This window comes from Oenanthe melanoleuca, chromosome 15 (genome assembly GCF_029582105.1).
Source record: "Oenanthe melanoleuca isolate GR-GAL-2019-014 chromosome 15, OMel1.0, whole genome shotgun sequence".
In the NCBI taxonomy this organism is placed as follows: domain Eukaryota; kingdom Metazoa; phylum Chordata; class Aves; order Passeriformes; family Muscicapidae; genus Oenanthe; species Oenanthe melanoleuca.
Window position 1 is genome coordinate 9,253,917 of NC_079349.1, and position 17,738 is coordinate 9,271,654.

Below are 17,738 nucleotides of genomic sequence, written 5' to 3' on the forward strand. Positions count from 1 at the left end.
GTGTGTCAACACGGCCCCCATCTCCTGACATCTTTTGTGAGGTTGGGGAACGGCCTGCCCAGGGCTGGGCACACTTTCCCTTGGAAGAAGCGTGAATTCACCGCTCCCCAGATGCCCCCCGTGCTCCAGCCAGTATTTACTGCAAACCTGCCAAAGCAAACCAGCCCGCTGCCTTTTATTTCGGATAAACACAGCGTGGCCACGTTGGGGTGTTGCCTTCTGGAGGGCTGGAGTCGGAGCAGAGGCTGCATCGCCGTGGGAAAGGGAGGGAGGAGAGGGATAAATCCTGCAGGATGCAGAGCTGCTGGCAGGCAGGATGGGTCTGGGCCCCTGGGGATGCTTGGAACAGGCGGCGCGATAAGGAAATGCATAGATAGGATGCAAAACCGCGCTTAGGCTGTGCACGTTGGCCCTGCTCGCCGTGCACCGAGGCTTGTTCTTTCCTGCAGAGCACCCAGCGCATGGAGGGGTTGTCAGGGACACCTCAGGGGCTGCTGTCGGAGCAGGGATTGGCGCTGTGCCCCGGGGCACGAATCCCTGCCGGTGCCACACACCCACAGCGCATCTCCAGAGGCCGCGGAGCGCACCAGCCCCTCCACGCACGCACACACCCCTCGGAGCTGCTCCCGCAGGCTGGGAGAGGACGTGTGGGCCCGAAAGCTGCGCAGCCTTTATTTTCCTCTTGCCTTCTTCCTCCAGCTGGCTCTTCAGGCCACCGGGAGAGAGCCAAAGCCTCTCTCCTCCCACACCTCCAACACATACGCGCGGGGAAGGCTCGCTGCAGCGCCGAGCTCTCGTGCAAACGCTAAAAGTTGCTTAGGAGAGTGAAATCCGAGGAAGCAGAGCTCTCCCAGCCGCTCAGCCACCACAGATCCGGGGTCTGGGTTGAACCGGGGAAAACCCATCGAGGTGCTGGCGATGGTGGAGTGAAGAAGAGCTGGGCAGGGTGGGAGCCGCTCCCCCCGCCCTGGCCTTTAGCTCTTGTGCTCCGAGATTAGAGAGCCCCGGCCTGGACGCTCTCCGGGGAGACAGCGGAGACCTTTCATGCCTCTTTGAAGAGCCAAGATAGTGTCGGCCTTGGTGCAAGCCCGGGCTGCAGACAGGCCGGGAGGCGCGGGGGCAGCCGGCTATCTCAGCGTGCTATCACCCGGGCTCCCCCCGCCACCAGCCCCATTCCCACCTCCACCCGCTCCCGGCACTTCACCGTCAGCCACCCTGATCTCTTTTTCTTCTTCTCCTTTTTTTTTTTTTTTCTTTTTCTTTTTTTTTTTTTTTTTTTTTTTTTTCCCTTACTCCCGTACCATCCCTTCGCTTTGCCTTCATTTCTGCGGGTCTCCTTACTTATTTACTTCTGCGCCTCGCTTATTTATTTCGGGCAAAGAGGAGGCTAACAAGTAGCTGGAAGCACTGGCCAATATTTAACTAAGATGGCTGGCCATCAGGTCCCTTTTGTTTGCTTGCAAATTAATCATCCAGCGCGCAGTCGGCGCCAGGGTAGATTTATCACACACAGAAGGGGGAATGAGGCGGCCGAAGGGAGACAAAGACTGTTCGCACCTTCCCGCTTTTGATCTTAGATTAGTGCAGCCTCCCTTCATAATACGAGTCTCCGGGGGGCTTCGTCGGGGAGGTCACTCGGAACTGGCGGAAGTTTGCACGCCATTAGCCAGACGCTGGAATTGGAAATCATAAGCGCAAACATTTTATTTTGCTGCGCGGGTGGGTGCGGAGCGCTGCGCAAGGTGCGGGGCGGGCGCGGAGGGCGGCAGCGACTCCGGTTGGAGCCGCGGGGCCGAGGGCGCGCTCCGGCGGGGCGGGCGCGGGGCCCGGGGCGCGCCGGGGCCGGGGGTGGCAGCGCTTGTCCCGCGGGAGCCCGCGGGTACCTCCTGGTCGCCGTGAGAAAGCGGCGGCCCGGTTGGGGTAAATTGCAGCAAACTTCTTGAAGCCGTCGGGTGTTTGCTGCGGACGCTGATAAAGGGAAGGCACGGGCTTTGGGGGTTTCCACCGCGGCAGGAGCCCGAGAACCGGTTCCGAGCAGAGGCTGGAAAGACTCGTTCTCTTGGTCGATAAGCAGCTGCACAGCGCAGCCGAGCGCTGCGCGGGTAACCAGGCTCCTGGCTTCGTGAAACACATCAGACTTTCCCCCCCTCATCCTCTTTGAACGCATTACTCCCGCTTCCTTTCCTCCCTCCTCCTCTTTTCACCCCCACCCCCGACCAAAGGGGAGATGTTTTGGTGAATGCAAAGCGATCCTAGACGCTGGTTACTACAGGGACTTCACCAAGCTGGCGCCAAGCGCTCTTAACCATGTGCGTCAAAAATGCAATGTTAGAAGAGCTAATCACTTTAGAGGTTCCGCTCCCATCTGCGCGCAGCCAGCGCCGAGCCCCCGCGCTCCCCCGCTCCGCTCCCGGAGGATTATCCTCCCCTCTTTAAAGCAGGGTGGGGGGCGTCAGGAGACTCCCTCCCCAGGGCAGGGAAATGATTCGGCACCTCCCAACGCTGGGATACCCTGCCTGACACGCGTGGGCGCTCCGTGCCCACGACACCCATAGTCACAAAGCCCCCTCTTGCTGCCCTGCGCTGTCACACACTCACAGCCACCCACACCCACCCCCCTCCAAAGGAATATATCTCCCCAGAAACTTCTCAGAAGGATCCTGCCCGGCTCTTCCCTCTCCGTGGGGTCGGGTCAGACCCACGCGTGACGCTTTTCCCGGAGGGTGGCTGCTCCATGCGAGCCCTGGTTAACCCGGAGCCGAGCCCCCCCCGCCCGGCGCTGCCCCGGCCCGGGCGCAGGGAAAGCCGCACTTCCCGTCTCCTCCCCGCGCACCTCGTGGAAGAGGAGGGGTGTGGGAGCGTAACCCTGTCGGCGCCGGTGCCAGCCGAGTGGCCTTAATCCGCAACGCCAAAGAAAGAAAGAAAAAAAAAAGGAATAATAAATACATTAAAATCCCATTTTCCAGCGGCCTCCTCCCGCTTCCCTGCGCGCACCCGTCTCTATCAGGGAGCTGATCCAACGGCCGCCGCCCGCCGCAGCCTCCAGCCGCCCACCACAACAATAACAGCGGCGGCCGCTGCAGCCGCCGGAGCCGAGCTCCGAGCGGGGGGAAGAGCCGCAGAGCCGAGCCGAGCTCCGAGCGGGGGGAAGAGCCGCAGAGCCGCCCCGAGCCCCGCAACTCAGCCCAGATTCATGGGGGGAAGGAAAGCACCCGGCTCAGGGCCCGGAGGTGCCGCTTAAAGAAAGCAACTTTGCCGGGGAGGGGAGAAAGGGCGCGGGGGCAGCGGCAGGGGGGTGACACCGAGCGGGGAGCGGGGATGGGCGTGCGGAGCTGCCTCGGGCCGGGAGGACACAGGGGTGTCCCTGCTGCGGTACCGGTGGCGTTCGGGGAAGGAGGGCACGCCGTTTCGGACCCCCCCAGCCCCAGAAGTCCGTACCGGGAGAGAGCGGCCGGCGGCGCCCGGGCTGCCGGGGCGGCGGGGGCCGGGGCCGGGGGCGAGGCGGCCCCAGCGCCCTCCGAGAGGCGGGCGCTGCCGGCCCCTTCCCTCCGCCCGCCCTGCTCCCTCCCCTCTGATCATGTTGACATATTCACACGGCCCGAAGTACTAGTGATGCTTTGCTGCAGCGTTACAGTTTCCGACACCTTCTTTTTATAACTCGGCGCTGTCCCCCTCCACCCGAGCTGTCAGAACCCCGCCTATGGAGCCTCACAATTGGTCCGAAAGCGTCAAAGAGCCAATCAAGGCGGCTCCAGCTCCCCTGTAACCCACAACACATCCCTACGATCGGGTGCACGCAGAGCACAGACTCACAGGGAATTCTCAGAGCCGAGAGGCTCCTTCTCCCTCTCCCTTCTCTCTCTTTCTCTTTTCCTCTCTTTCTCCCTCCCCCCTTTTTCTCTTCCTTTCTCTTTCCCTCTCACTTTCTCTCTTTTATGGAGACAACAGTATAATTCTGCCAGATTTTTTTTTTAAGGAACAGCGAAAGAGAGGGGGAAAAATAAATTAAAAAAAAAAAAAAAAAAAAAAAAAAAAAAAAAAGGAAGAGGGTGAAAGAAGGAAGAGATCCTGATGGAAATCAGGGCACCCTGACCAGCTCCTGCTTGGGTAGTGAGGAAGGCGAGGCGGAAACGAGATTTCCCTACAAGTTTTTGCTGTTGAAGGGTGCTCAGGAGCCTTCCTCGGCCGGCAAGGGGGGGTGGGTTTGTTTGCTTCTTTCTGCTTTCCCTCCTTTCCCAGCCTCTGCTCTGCAGCCTGACCGTACGGAAGAAAGGTGGAGGGGTGGGGGGGAGGGGGAAGAGAGCCAGCCACCCAAAGAGAAAACCCAGCTTCGAGCCGTCATCCTCCGCCACGGAAGAAGAGAAGGGAGATTGGGACTAAGAGAAAAAAAGAAGAAGGAAAAAAGAGGATTTCGGCTTGTCCTGCCCTTCTGCGGCAACAGGAGCAGACAACGAATCCGGTGGATTTTTTTTCTTCCCTTCTTCGGCGTTTCTTTTCCAGCGCAAGGACTTCCACTCAGGAAAAAAACGCAAACAACTAAAAAGCAAAACAAAACCTCAGAGACCGAACACGAGAAAAAGCAAGACTAATAATGAACAATCCTGTTAATCCGCTGTCCCGAGGGCTGGGGATGTGCCCCGGCTCGGGAAGTTGTAGGCTGTAGAAGTTCTGCCTCTCCCTCATGTACTGTGCTGCTTAGAGCTTGTTTCCCCCAACCTTTTTTTTTTTTTTTTTTTTTTTTTTTTTTTTTTTTTTTTGGTGCTTTATTGCTGTTATTGTTATTATCTTAATTTTTCTTCTTCGTGATGTGCTGTTAGAAACCACTCCGGGACTACTCCAGCAGTAGGAAGACCGAGGAGTGGAGTGGATGAATTTACCGATGAGAGATCCAGTAATCCCTGGGACAAGCATGGCTTATCATCCTTTTTTACCGCACCGGGCACCGGACTTTGCCATGAGCGCTGTGTTGGGACATCAGCCTCCCTTCTTCCCGGCTCTGGCTTTGCCTCCCAATGGGGCGGCCGCCCTCTCCCTTCCCGGGGCTCTGGCTAAACCCATCATGGATCAGCTAGTGGGGGCTGCAGAGACTGGTATTCCCTTTTCTTCCCTGGGTCACCAGGCAGCAGCCCATCTGAGGCCTTTAAAAACTCTGGAGCCAGAAGAAGAGGTAGAAGACGATCCGAAAGTGCATCTGGAAGCTAAAGAGCTTTGGGAGCAATTCCATAAAAGAGGCACGGAGATGGTGATTACCAAATCGGGAAGGTAGGTCTGGCTCGGGGGTTCGTGCCTTTTCCCCCCCTGTCCCCTACCCCTCAGTCTCTGCACCCCACCAGGGCAAGGCTCTCTCTGCGGCGGGTTCCTCCGTAAATCTCCTTTCACCTGGAATTATGGAGAGCCTTAGGCAGCTGAAGATTCGAGCCTGTCTCGGCACCAGGCTGCCGGGAAAAGCCCAAGCGCGACCCGGCCCTGCTCAGCATGTGCGTGTGCAGGGGGTGAGAGGGTCCTTTCATGGTTCAGTAGCTTAATGCTTGCTGGAGAAGACTGGGAGCAGGAAGAAAATAATTTGGGGTTGGCAAAGGGGCTGGCCTGGTTTTCAGCCTCGCTACACGCAGTTTTTTCTTCCTTAAGAAATGAGAATGAAGGAAAAATCCTTTGGAGCAGCGTCTGGCTGCTGGTGGGGCAGGAGGGCAGACAGGCTCGGTGTGTCAGGCTGTGCCTCTCTCTGTGCTGGGGTCTCGGCTGGGTTTGTGCTGGCTTAGTGCTGGCTTATTGTGCCTGGAAAGTACAGAAAAGCTGACAAAACTCCCCAGCCGTCCTGCAGCCGCTGCTGGAGTGGCAGGGAAGGGTTTGCAGCTCTGCGCTGCCTGTCCCTGTATTTATGTAACCTTCACGTGGGAATGAATGAACGCACACGGCGCGTCCACGCTCGGCATTTCTCCTTTTTATAGGTTTACCCGTCTGAAATCTCTCTCTATAGTCGCTACTCATTGACATTTGGACTCTTTTTCAACTCTACCTATTGCTGCGACGATACGTAGAGTGAAAAACCTCCTTTGCACCCGGGTGTTTTTCTAAGGGGCTCTCTGAGAAACCTCCCAAACTCTCCACATGTGATTTGCCAGGAGAATTACTAGAGGAAGCCACTCCTGAAAAGTCTTCTTAGATGGCCTTCAGCCGCCTTGCTGGAGCTTCGCCTATTTTCAAAGCACCAGTTGCAGGCTATAGGCTCAGGGGAAAAAGAAATAAATACGAGCCTTAAAAGCAGCAAGGAGCAAAAAAAATTCTCCTCATCCATTTTACTGCTTTCCCGAAGTTTTTTCTGTTAATTGTGGTCAAAAGTTTTTGCTTGAAAACCTCGGCCAGTATTAAGAGCTCTTACATGTTGCAAAGTCATGTGTTTCCTTTTAAGTTGAGATTTGCTGAATGCCAACCACTCGATATAATAAACAGCAAATTTGTGGTATCCTGTTGCAGTTTGGAGCCGGAGCTGGGAGCGGAGGGGAGCGGGGTTTGCAGGGAGCCCTCGGCGCACGGGGGGATCCCCGGCTGGCCGGAGCACGGGGAGAGCCCCGCTGCCCTCGCTGGGGGATTTTTATTCTCGTCTGTAAAGTGTAAAACTCCGCACTTTCTCGGGAGGTTGGGTTGTAATAGTTCAGATTTGCTTTATCGGGGTGCGATCAGCTTCCATGTCTTTGTTTAGCAGGCAAAAAGGAAACTACTGAGAGATCAGAGAGCCCCAAATGGGCCTTTGCTGTTTAGGAATGGCAGAGAGAGGTAGGAGCCTGCTGATTTCCAGGGAATGCCTACCTTTCCCATCCAGGGACCATTTTCTCCTGCAACTTTGAAGCATTTGAGAAACCTTTTCGCTGGGGGCGGGGGGTAGGAAACATTTTTTTGCTGGACACAGACTTACTCTGTTGCTTTTGAGAGCTGAAGTAGTTGCTTGGCAGACGAGCTACCAAAATTCAGAAGCTTATTTATACACTGTAATTAATTTTATTTTATTTTTGTCTTGTCTTTTTCTCCCCCCCCCCCCCCCCCCCCACACTACCTCCTTCCTCTGCCCATAGGAGAATGTTTCCTCCATTTAAAGTGAGATGCACTGGACTGGATAAAAAGGCCAAGTACATTTTATTGATGGATATTGTGGCGGCCGATGATTGTAGGTACAAATTCCATAATTCCCGGTGGATGGTAGCCGGCAAGGCTGACCCTGAAATGCCAAAGAGAATGTACATCCACCCGGACAGCCCGGCCACCGGCGAACAATGGATGTCCAAAGTCGTCACCTTTCACAAGCTGAAGCTCACTAACAACATCTCTGACAAGCACGGATTTGTGAGTGCCTTTTACACCTTCCTTTGCCCCCCTTTTCCCCTCCCTCGGCAGCCGGCCGGAGCGGGGGGTCCCGGGGGGGTGTGCCCGGAGCACGGCGCTGCTCGGCCGGGCTGGCCCCGCTGGCAGCTCCGGCGGGCGGCCGAAATGCGGGGAAAACGGGGCAGAAAAACCTTCCCACGCACCCAGGGACGGGCATCAGTCCGCTTTGTAATAGTCCTCGATTTTTCCTCCTGCTGGGGTCACGATTAGAGCCTGGAGTTTACTCTGTAACCTCCCCGTGCCATGCAGCGTTAACTTTAGGGATACATTTCCAGCGCAGCGCAACTCGATATTTCTCAGAGCTGCGGTGACTTTATATATCTATATATATTTTTAATAAACTCGATCACACTTTCTAAGCGTAGGAAAACGATATGCATATGTGTATAAAGGGCTTAAAGGCCTAAGTACGCAAACGTTTAAATCTATATTAATCTGGATAATGTAAAGCAAGCCGGAGTGAAAATAAACAGGGACCAAAAGCAGAGGTCAAGTTGGCCATTCATGTCTATCCACTCCTTTACATTTACCGGGTGTGCAGAGATAAAAACTTACCCTGAGAGTCAAATCAAACAAACCTGCTGATAATTGCTCTGTCGGTCCTGGCCATTTCTTTCTATTCCTGGGAAAGCCTCCGCCTCGGAGCCGGGGCTTGCTGCTGGTGGCCGCGGCCGGGGGATCTCTAATGTGCCGAAGATTGCATTTGCTGCCTGTGATTTGATTAGACGATACATTTTTGCCGTTCGCAGAAGGCCTTAAGTGAATTGGGGCACGCAATTAGACCGAGCCGAGGCTCTCATGGTGGTGTTGCAACTGTAGCTGCTGCTTTACTTGATTTTTTTTTTTTTTACACTTGAAATCAAAAGACATTGCTGCCGGAGCCCAAGCAGCTTGTCCCCCTCCCCGAGCAGAGCTCTGAGGGGATTCTCCCCTTTCTCGTCTCCTTCGAGAGGTCCAGTGAGAGCCTAACCCCGGCGAGCTGGAGCTGTCAGGGCTTTTAGTTGGATGCTGCGAGGCGTGTGTGTGTGTTTGGTGTGTGCTTGGCGGGGAGGAGGAGTGAGGGGAGGAAGGAGAGGGAAGGTAAATTAGGAGAAAGTGCCGATGGCTGGAGGAAATGCTGCTCCTGCTGACCGTCTTCTTTCCCCCCTCCTGCCCTCTGTGCTGCCGGCCGCTGTCTTGTCCCCCCCAGACCATTTTAAACTCCATGCACAAGTACCAGCCCCGGTTTCACATCGTCCGAGCCAACGATATCCTCAAGCTTCCTTACAGCACGTTCAGGACCTACGTTTTCCCGGAGACTGAATTCATCGCAGTGACCGCATACCAGAATGATAAGGTAAGGAGATTAAGAGAGGATTTGTTTTACGTGTTTTGGCTTTTAAGAGAACTTTTACTCTGCATTGTTCCCTTAAAACTAACGAAGCCCATCCCGCTCTTCTCTCTCTCTCGCCCCCCTCATCTTTTCCCCCAAAATCTCCTTGATCCAGCTTCGGGAAGGTGCTGGGGGAGGGGGTCGAGCACTCTCTTAATACCGACCTCGGGGAAGGCAATTAAAAGGAGAGAGGACTGGGGGTGAGAGGGAGAATGTTTAGGGGTTTTCTACCATTTTTCCCCCCCAGTATATCTCCCCAGTATGAGGAAAGAGATGGGGTGGGGTTTGCTGCTCTTAGTGTGGATTTAATCTAAGATGCATCAAGAAAAAAAAAATATAATAAAAAAATCCTCTGCTCCGTGTGTCGAAAGACAGAGTGGGGAGAGCAGCGGGGCTGAGATTTTGTAATTCTTCCTGGCCTTTGTGCTGTTTTAGCTCCTTTAACAGCAATTGGCAATAAGGCTGGAGCACACGTCTGGTTCCTATTATTATTATATTATGATTTTTTTTTTTGCATCCTGCAGTGTTTTATTATTTTTTGTGGTGCAGAAATATGCTCTGGTCAGAGAGGGGTATCTCGCTTGAATTTAGCTGGAAGGGCTGAAAAAGCCCGTGTGAGAAAGTTTTGCAGCGCTGCCTTTCCATTGCTGCTGGTTTACTGTCGCTTGCGATGAAGGTGGTATATTTGGGAGAGTGGCAAACGGCGAATTTACGATAATTAAGTCAAGTGGAAGGAAGCGAAGGAGCCAAAAAGGGGGCTTTGGTTTTTTTGTTGTCTATGAATTACAATTTTGCGTTCGCGTGCGTTGAGCGCAGGGGCTCTGGATGCGCAGCGCCCGCTCGCTGCAGCTCCCCTGTGCCCCTCTCTGCCTCTCACATCCTTCACCGTAAAAAATTTAGGGCTGGAAAGGAGGGGTCTGTGCCCTTCTGCCCTCGCTTTCCAAAAAGCCGCTTCCCCCTCGGGGCTCGGGCTGCTTTCCCCTCTCTCTGCAGCCGGCCACTTGCAAGGAAACTGCAAGAAAATGAGTGTACAGAGAGTAGACTTTGCTTTGGGACTTATCAGCAGGGCTGGCCGGCCCGGTCTATCGGCTGGGGGCGGCTCGGTTGAAGGACAGAAATGAGCATATTTGTGTGATTGCCATGAAATCGGCTGGGAAGCGGCGTGCGGAAGCGGCGGGGAGCCCTCGGCTCGGCGCGGGGGGAGCAGAAGGCACGGCCGGGAGCACCTGGATTAAAAGTCCCGCTGGTTTTAGCAGTGGGGTTTTCCTGCTCTCTCCTGATCCCGTGTGTGTGCCGCGGGGGTGACTCGGGTGCCAGGGCTGCTCCTGCCCGCGCTCGGCCGCGGGCGGGGTTTCCTTTTTGGGGTCATCCTCTGCTCCTGAACTGGGGGGGGGGTTGCTGTGCTTCCAGCACGGTCCGGGACCGGGAATGGGATGGCGGCATTCCCGTTCCCACTGCTTGCATCCTGTTCCATGGGGTGAGCCCCGGCCCGGCCGTGAATTCGGCTCCGTGCATCGCCCCCGTGGGCACCGGGCACTTGCGGGACGCCCCGCACCCCCATCCCTCCCTACAGTAATTCCCTGCCACAAGCTGAACCCCAAACCGAAAAACCTCCACACACACACACACCCTAAAAATACGAACTGGCTCCTGGCACCCCTGGCGCCCCAACACACACAGAGCATAATGCGATTATATAAAGTATTTTATTATAGCAAGGGGGTGGGTATGATTCCTTTGCGGTTTAATTATGGTATTTAAAGAGTTTTAAGCGCAGGCATAACTTGCATGGGTCTCATTGGGCGGCTCAATTAATTCCGATGTGGTGGCAGCAACACGGGGCTCTTTCATTGCCACCACGGTCCGGGTCACTGGCCAGCCCGGCAGGAGTCCGGGGGCGAGCTGCCTCCAAACAGCTCGGGAAAACACATGGATTCACAAAATCCAGGGACCTTTGCCCCCCGCCCTGTCCTACTCCTGCCAGGATCCTACAAGCACTGGGGGAACTGGAAAGAGTGGGGTTTGCTGTTGTTTTTTAATACAAAAATCTCCTAATTCTGCCCCAACCCCCTGGCTATTTTTTTTCTCTCTCTATAGATCACGCAATTAAAAATTGACAACAACCCCTTTGCCAAAGGTTTTCGGGACACCGGGAATGGAAGGAGGGAAAAGAGGTGAGTCTGGCTCGATTCTGTACAGGCACCTCCTTTGGTTTTCATGTGTTAAGTTCAGAACACGAGCAGAGGTCAAAATCACCTTGCCTAGCCTCCAAACCACATTCCCCCCCGCCAAAATCCATAAGGATCTTGGCGCTAATAACGTCAAATGGATTGCATGGGGATTCTTTCCTGCTTTCCACATTTAGTTTTCACATCGCAGGGGGTGACTGGCCAAAGGGAGTGCAGGATATAAAGCAAATATTACCGGAGAAAAACTTTCCCTAAAAATTCGAAAGGGAATATTACAGTGTAGTTTGGAGAAGAGGGACAAGTGAGGGTCAGCACTGCTTGAATCTCCTTTGTCATTTTTCTGGGGACTGCAGGGAAAAGAGGAAAATGTGGAGGAGAAGCATATAAATAAACTGTTTGGACAGAGGTATCTCATGAATATGGAAATAATTAATGATAGAAGATTCTTTATTTTTTCCAAAAGCAGCAGGACACAATTTGTTCCCCAGGTAGGCAGACAGAACTCGTTATAATGGGACTCAAGACTTTTATTTTTAATATAAGAAGAAAATGTAAGGAGAAAAAAGGGACTTTTTTTTTTTCCTTTGACGAGGGATATGTCTGTTTTGTTGTGTTACAGGAGACAGGATATTTTAGCCATGTGTACAGGGGATTAGATAATGAATAAATCGATCTGTTCCTCTTTTTTCAAACAAACAACAAATAAAAAGATGGAGGGAACGTGGTGTAAACCAAGAGGCCTCTCTCCCTGCCCAGCACACACACAAACATGCACACGCCAGCTCCTCTTGTCCATCAGTGTGAAAATAAAGCCAGCGCTGGAGCCACAGGACGGAAATGATTTCTAATTTCTCTAAATATAAATAGATTTTTTACTCCGGGTTAATTGTTGGTGAAAAGATTACATAAAGTGCCTAACAAAATAACCACTTCCTAGCAATCTTAGCAACCATTAAGATGGCTCATATCTCTGGAACATCCTTGCCTTTTAAAAGCTAATCTCCAGGGAATGCTTCTCTCTCCCCTCCGCCCCTTGTTTTTAATATCAGCCCTCGCTGAGGAGCTGCTCACGCTTCCAAGAAATCTCCTCTCATTAGCAGCCAAGCCCTGCCTGCCAGAAACGCGCTCTCCTCCTCCAGGGGACCGTGGCTCTTAACTCCCCTGTGCTCCTCGTGCCCGAATAGGAGCTCAGGAGGGGCTGGGCAGGAGGAGGGGTCCCGGGGGGTCCCGGGGGTTCCCGGGGGTTCCGGGGGGTCCCGGGGCCGCTCGCCCAGCGGGTTCTGTGCCCGCAGGAAGCAGCTGACCCTGCAGTCCATGCGGGTGTACGACGAGAGGCAGAAGAAGGAGAATCCCACCTCGGACGAGTCGTCCAATGAGCAGACGGCCTTCAAGTGCTTTGCCCAGTCCTCGTGTCCGGCCGTGCCTGCCGTGGGCACCTCCAGCCTCAAAGGTGAGAGCTGTGGCCCCTGGTCTCCTCTGGAGAGCCTGGGTGCCCGCTCTGTGTGGTGGCTGTGTGTGGCTCTATCACTGCCCTCTGCCCCTGGCCCGTTTTCCTTCCTCTCGCCTTGCTTCCTACCTCTTGCCTTCTTTTCTCATGTTTTTTTTTTTTTTAATCTTTGCTCTCTTCTCTCTATTCATTCTCTCTTTAGTTTTTCCTCCCTCTCTTTCCTTCTTTCCGTCACTCTTCTTCTTGTTTTCTTTCTTTTTGTCTTTCTCTCTCCCTTCTCCCCCCTCACTCTCCTCTCTCTGCCTTCCTTATTCTTACTCTCCTTCTCCCTCTCCCCTCCGGCCTCCTTCTCCCCTTGCTGCGCATTCATCCCTCCCCTCCTTGGTTCAGAAAGGAGCCAGCTCCGAGTCAAGGGAGCAAAGACAGACCACGGGGCAAAAGTTCAAAACTGGAGTCACTCCATTAATATTCCTCACTGAATCTGTTACTAGAGGAAGAATCTTTCCCCTGGATACAGTCCCGAACTTTGTTATAGAAAAGTCACCCTGGGTTTCTCCATGCGGGGTTGGGAGCTGTCTGCAGCTCTCTCCTATGTATTAATCCATCCCGGGCCGGGGGGGCAGGGGGAGGAGGAAACAACCTCTTTTTTGTAGTTGCTTCACTCGATTTTTCTAAAGGTCTGCCGAGCTGAGGGGAGGGGAGCTGGGAGGGGACCCGAAAAGCAAACCAGAGCTTCGCACCTGGGGCGCTGAAATTAGGAGATGAAGTGCCTAGGAATCCAGCGAAGCCGTGCATGTGCTTGGGGAGAAGGGGGGCCCAGGGGCTGATGAAGACGGCTGCGGGCTGTCTCTGAGTGGCTTTGCCCATTGAAAGGGACGAAAACTTTGGAAAACTTCGTAGGAGACACATCCCCAAGGCTCTTCAGCCCTGCCCCGAGGTTTCTGCTGTCCCGTTCCTCCTCTACCCCTGCTGCAGCCGGGCAGGGACGGGAGTGCCTGGGGGCTCCCGCAGCCCTGGGGAGCGGAGCCGCTGGCCCCGGGCCCGCCCGGCTGGGGGGTCGCTCCTCCGGGCCGCCGCTTTGTTTCGCGGCCAATTTTGCTGAGTTGTGTAAAACTCGGGCTGGCTTGGACGGGGCGGGCGGTGGGAGCCGGGGGCTGTATTTATTTATATAATAATAAAAAAGGGAAGTATTTCCACACAAACCTCTGCCCGGCCAGGAAGCGTGTCTGCCCCCTCTCGCAGCCCGGTGGGGATTTCGGGATGTTCAGTGCCGGATCCCAGCCCCGGGCCCCCTTTGTCTTGCAGATCTCTGTCCCAGCGAGGGAGACAGCGACGCAGACAGCAAAGACGAGCCCTTGCTAGAAGGCAACGAGTCGGGCAAAATCAGCACGACCACCGCCGCCACCCCAGCGCCGGCCAGCTCCGCTGCCTCCGCGGGGGACGACCCCCGGGACAAGGGCGGCAGCCCCTCCAAAAGCCACTTCTTCCCTGGGGACTCGGCAGGGAGTCGGAGCCGAGAGAGGACTGAGAAAGCCCCTCCGGACTCCCGGCACAGCCCGGCTACCATCTCTTCCAGCACCCGGGGGGGAAGCCTGAGCGGCGAGGAACTGAAAAGCCCCCTCAGGGATGGCCCCAAAGTAGATGAGAACCGACTGTTGGGGAAAGAGCCTTTCACCCCCCTGACGGTCCAAACCGACAGCACGGCCCACCTGAGCCAGGGACACTTGCAGAACCTCGGCTTTCCCCCTGCCCTGGCCGGCCAGCAGTTCTTCAATCCGCTGGGGAACGGGCACCCGCTCCTGCTGCACCCCGGGCAGTTCGCCATGGGGGGAGCGTTCTCCGGCATGGCCGCGGGCATGGGGCCCCTCCTCGCCACGGTCTCCGGGGCATCCGCCGGGGTCTCGGGACTGGACAACACGGTCATGGCCACGGCGGCGGCCCAGGGACTCTCGGGAGCATCGGCGGCTGCTCTGCCTTTCCATCTGCAGCAGCATGTCCTGGCTTCACAGGTACTGCACTCCCCCGCGCAGAGGCACTGCGCCGGCCCTGGGGACCGGGAGGGCAGCGGGCACCTCCTTTAAATTCCCCGCTTCGGCGTCCCCTCGTGCCCCTCTCAGGGGCCTGTCACAGGGCTGGGCAGAAAGTTGGAGGAGGGAAAGCTGTGGGCGGGGAGGGTGGCCCAGCGTGATCTCCCTGAGCTCTCCCCCATCCCCGCTGTCCTCCAGAGCCCCGCACCCCCGACCAGCCACCGGGCCGGGCGCAGGGCGCGTCCCGGCGTGCGGAGCGGAGCCGCTCTCGGGGGATGTGCCCGGGACTGCCCTGCGGAGCGGGAGGGTAAAGAGCGCCTGTCCCAGCGCAGAGAATCGCCCGGGGAGGGGGGAGTGGGGTAGAGAGCCCGGGGCAGGGTGTGCCCCGTGCCCAGGTGGGTTTGGCCCGCGCAGCGGGAGCACAGCTCCGCACTCCGCTGTCAGCTGCGGGCGCGGGGGGGACCTGGGGCGGGGGTGCCGTGCGGGCCCGTAACCCTTTCCTCTGTCTCCTCCCCTCCCGCAGGGCCTGGCCATGTCTCCTTTCGGCAGCCTTTTCCCCTACCCCTACACCTACATGGCGGCCGCGGCCGCCGCCTCCAGCGCCGCTTCCAGCTCGGTGCACCGGCACCCGTTCCTGAGCGCCGTGCGGCCGCGGCTCCGCTACAGCCCCTACCCGCTGCCCGTGCCGCTGTCGGACGGCAGCAGCCTGCTCACCACCGCGCTGCCCGGCCTGGCCGCCGCCTCCGGAGAGGGCAAGGCGGGCGGGCTGAGCGCCAGCCCCGGCTCCGTGCCCCTGGACTCCGCCTCGGACCTCACCAGCCGCTCCTCCACCCTCTCGTCCGGCTCCGTGTCGCTGTCCCCCAAGCTGGGCGCGGACAAGGAGGCGGCCACCAGCGAACTGCAAAACATCCAGCGCCTGGTCAGTGGGCTCGACCCCAAGCAGGACAGATCCCGCAGCGGCTCCCCGTAACCCCCGGCCTCCGGGAGCTCATTTCAAATCAGTCTCGCAGTGCACTTTGTTTGAAAGAAACCACATCCTCCACCCCGCGAGTGTTTGGGTTTTTTTTACCCCTTCCTTTATTTTTTTTCTTTCTATTTTTTTTTTTTTTTAAATATAAAATCCCGCGGCGTTGTGTGCGTGCTATACAACAACAAAAAGGTGGAGCAGGGAAAAAGGGGTAGGGGAGCGCTGGGTTGGAGGCTCCTCACAGGGAGCAGAACTGGCCGGATCGAGGCACCGGTGGAGTTTGTGGCATCCTCCTTTTATTTTTTTTTAACCAGTGTAAAGAATGAACCCAAAACCAAAACACCCCGGAAAAAAAAAAAAAAAAAAAAAAAAAAAAAAACTAAAAGAAAAAAAAAAAAATCAAGCAAACTTATGAATAAAAATTAAATAAGAGAAGTGATTTTTTTTCTCTCCGAAAGAACAGTGTGTAAGTGACTCGCGTATTGGTTCTTCAACAGTTGTTTCCTGGGCGGGTTGTTAACCACAACCCCCTTAGTCGATATTAAGGGAAGCTGTGTGTTTAAAATATTATTGTGGTGTCTGAGAGCCAGTTGGTGGCTTTTTTTTGCATGTTCCAGAGTAGTCTGCTTTTTTTTCCTTTTTTTTTTTTTGAGGGGGGGGGTGGTGGTATTTTTTATTTCAGTGGGGTTTTATTGTTTATTTTTCATGATCGTTTCAAATCCCAGGGAAAAAATTATTATTAATAATAATAAAAACAAAAATAAGACCTTTGTCCCTCTACCTTAAACATCCTCCCTTGTAGCAACAAAAATAAGAAGTGTAGTTGGAAAGAAAAAAAAGTGAATTTATTTTATCTAAAAACCTCTGTAGCTCGACTGTAGGTTTATCACAGCTTTCCTTCTTTAATTGTATATGCAATAACAAGGTTTAACATACTGAGAAGAAGAAAAGAGCGGACACTATTATTAAAACAAAGTATTTATGTAATTATTTGATAACTCTTGTAAATACGTGGAATATGAATACTCGAAATTAAACTTTAATTTATTGACATTGTACATATCTCTGTAAATATGACTGCAGTCTTCTTCTTCTTTTTTTTTTTTTTTTTTTTTTTTTTTCCTTCTGTTTTTATTTTTAGTCGTTTTCATTTCAAGCTGTTAATTCCATTAAACATAGATCCCGATCCAGAGGAGAAATTCCCCTATTTGTGAGGGCTCAGTTTTTAAAGCAGAGCTCAGCCCAGGAAAACCTCGTCCTTTGGTCAAGGAGCCGAATGCAAAGGCAAAGCAGAAAGGAACCAAATTAATCAAAGACCTACAAAAAAATCAAAGAGAGAAAAAGACAAAGCAGTGTGCCATGGTAGCTTTTAATCCTCGATTTCTTCAGTTCAAAATGTCAACAACCACAAAATTATATATGCCTATACACGACAACAGGCTTCTCCAGTGGCTTGAGAGAAAAAAAAAAAAAAAGTGAAGATTCTAAGATTTTCTTTACTTTCTATTATTTTGCCCGTTTCCTCAGTGTGTCAGAAAATAACCCCGCGATGGAGTTTTACTACTGTGCTTATTGTTGTCTTTGTTTGAGTGAGTGCATATTTTCTTGGGTTGAAAGTCAGGTGCTCAGAGCTGGTTCAAAGAAAAAAAAAAATGAAGGTATATTTTGTGTTATATAAATGTTGAGAAGTTCTTGCTATTTTTTTTTCTGTAATTTTTTTCCCCCTTTTAAAAGTCACTGAAGTTTCAATAAATTTTTATTGAAATGTCTTGGGCGTACTGTGAAATGCCTTCACCTCAACCCTCCCCGAAGTGCCTGGGAGGATGGAGGGGTTGAAAGATATATATCCCTCTTCTGCCTTTCTCCTCCACCCCCTTTCCCGTTCTCAATATTAAGATATTTCTCCTGGAAGAAGCTAGTACGAACCAGTCGGGATGGTGTCATTTGAATTGTTGGGGGGGAAGGACGAGTTTTAAGCAAGCTGTTTAATGTACCTTTTCCGTCTTTATTCCTCTCGCTTTTAAAGTCGATCCAGAGGCTACTAAAGTCACCTCTTTTAATGGAACAATATTAAGTGGCGTTTGAAAAGTTAATGAGAAAGGCTCAGCTATGCTTTTATCTGTCATAAATTAATAACGCAAAAGTGAATAATTGGAGAATAGATAGATTAAATTTTAATGCAGAGCCCTCCTTCAAAGTTTCCAGGTAAAGTGCTCAGGAGTTGATGCTGTGGCTGGGCTCGTTTTCCTCTCCTGTCCGGGCTGGGAATTTGGCTTTCCCAGTTAGTTATCGCCTGGAAATACATGTTTTTTAAAAAAATCTATTTTCCCCCTTTTATTGGAATCGCCCCTTCTGGCCC

At 53.6% G+C, this 17,738-nt stretch overlaps 1 protein-coding gene and 1 long non-coding RNA gene across 3 annotated transcripts; one reads left to right on the forward strand and one right to left on the reverse strand.

Annotated features, from left to right (window-relative positions):
• Positions 1 to 1,679: 1,679 nt before the first annotated feature.
• On the reverse strand, positions 1,680 to 3,541 carry LOC130259665 (uncharacterized). Its single transcript, XR_008841683.1, has 2 exons — positions 3,377 to 3,541; positions 1,680 to 2,894 (listed from the first exon to the last, which is right to left on the reverse strand). It is a non-coding gene; the product is annotated as an uncharacterized LOC130259665 (long non-coding RNA).
• A 110-nt stretch (positions 3,542 to 3,651) lies between these two features.
• Positions 3,652 to 17,148, forward strand: TBX3 (T-box transcription factor 3). 2 transcript variants are annotated; one of them, XM_056504230.1, is made up of 8 exons: positions 3,652 to 4,198; positions 4,818 to 5,262; positions 7,071 to 7,338; positions 8,567 to 8,713; positions 10,847 to 10,923; positions 12,231 to 12,388; positions 13,691 to 14,394; positions 14,936 to 17,148. In XM_056504230.1, the coding sequence occupies exons 2-8, from the start codon at positions 4,868 to 4,870 to the stop codon at positions 15,380 to 15,382; spliced, it is 2,196 nt and encodes a 731-aa protein (XP_056360205.1). In that variant the 5' UTR covers positions 3,652 to 4,198; positions 4,818 to 4,867; the 3' UTR covers positions 15,383 to 17,148. The 2 variants fall into 2 exon arrangements, with proteins under 2 accessions (XP_056360205.1, XP_056360204.1); XM_056504229.1 differs by lacking the exon at positions 3,652 to 4,198 and having other exon boundaries at positions 4,741 to 5,262.
• Positions 17,149 to 17,738: the final 590 nt, after the last annotated feature.

Bases quoted from the DNA above. Each gene is read 5' to 3' on its own strand.
- TBX3 (XM_056504230.1), top strand. From the start codon at position 4,868: ATGAATTTACCGATGAGAGATCCAGTAATCCCTGGGACAAGCATGGCT. The intron at 8,714-10,846 runs GTAAGGAGATTA...CTCTCTCTATAG, and splicing joins CCGCATACCAGAATGATAAG to ATCACGCAATTAAAAATTGA. The intron at 14,395-14,935 runs GTACTGCACTCC...CCCCTCCCGCAG, and splicing joins AGCATGTCCTGGCTTCACAG to GGCCTGGCCATGTCTCCTTT.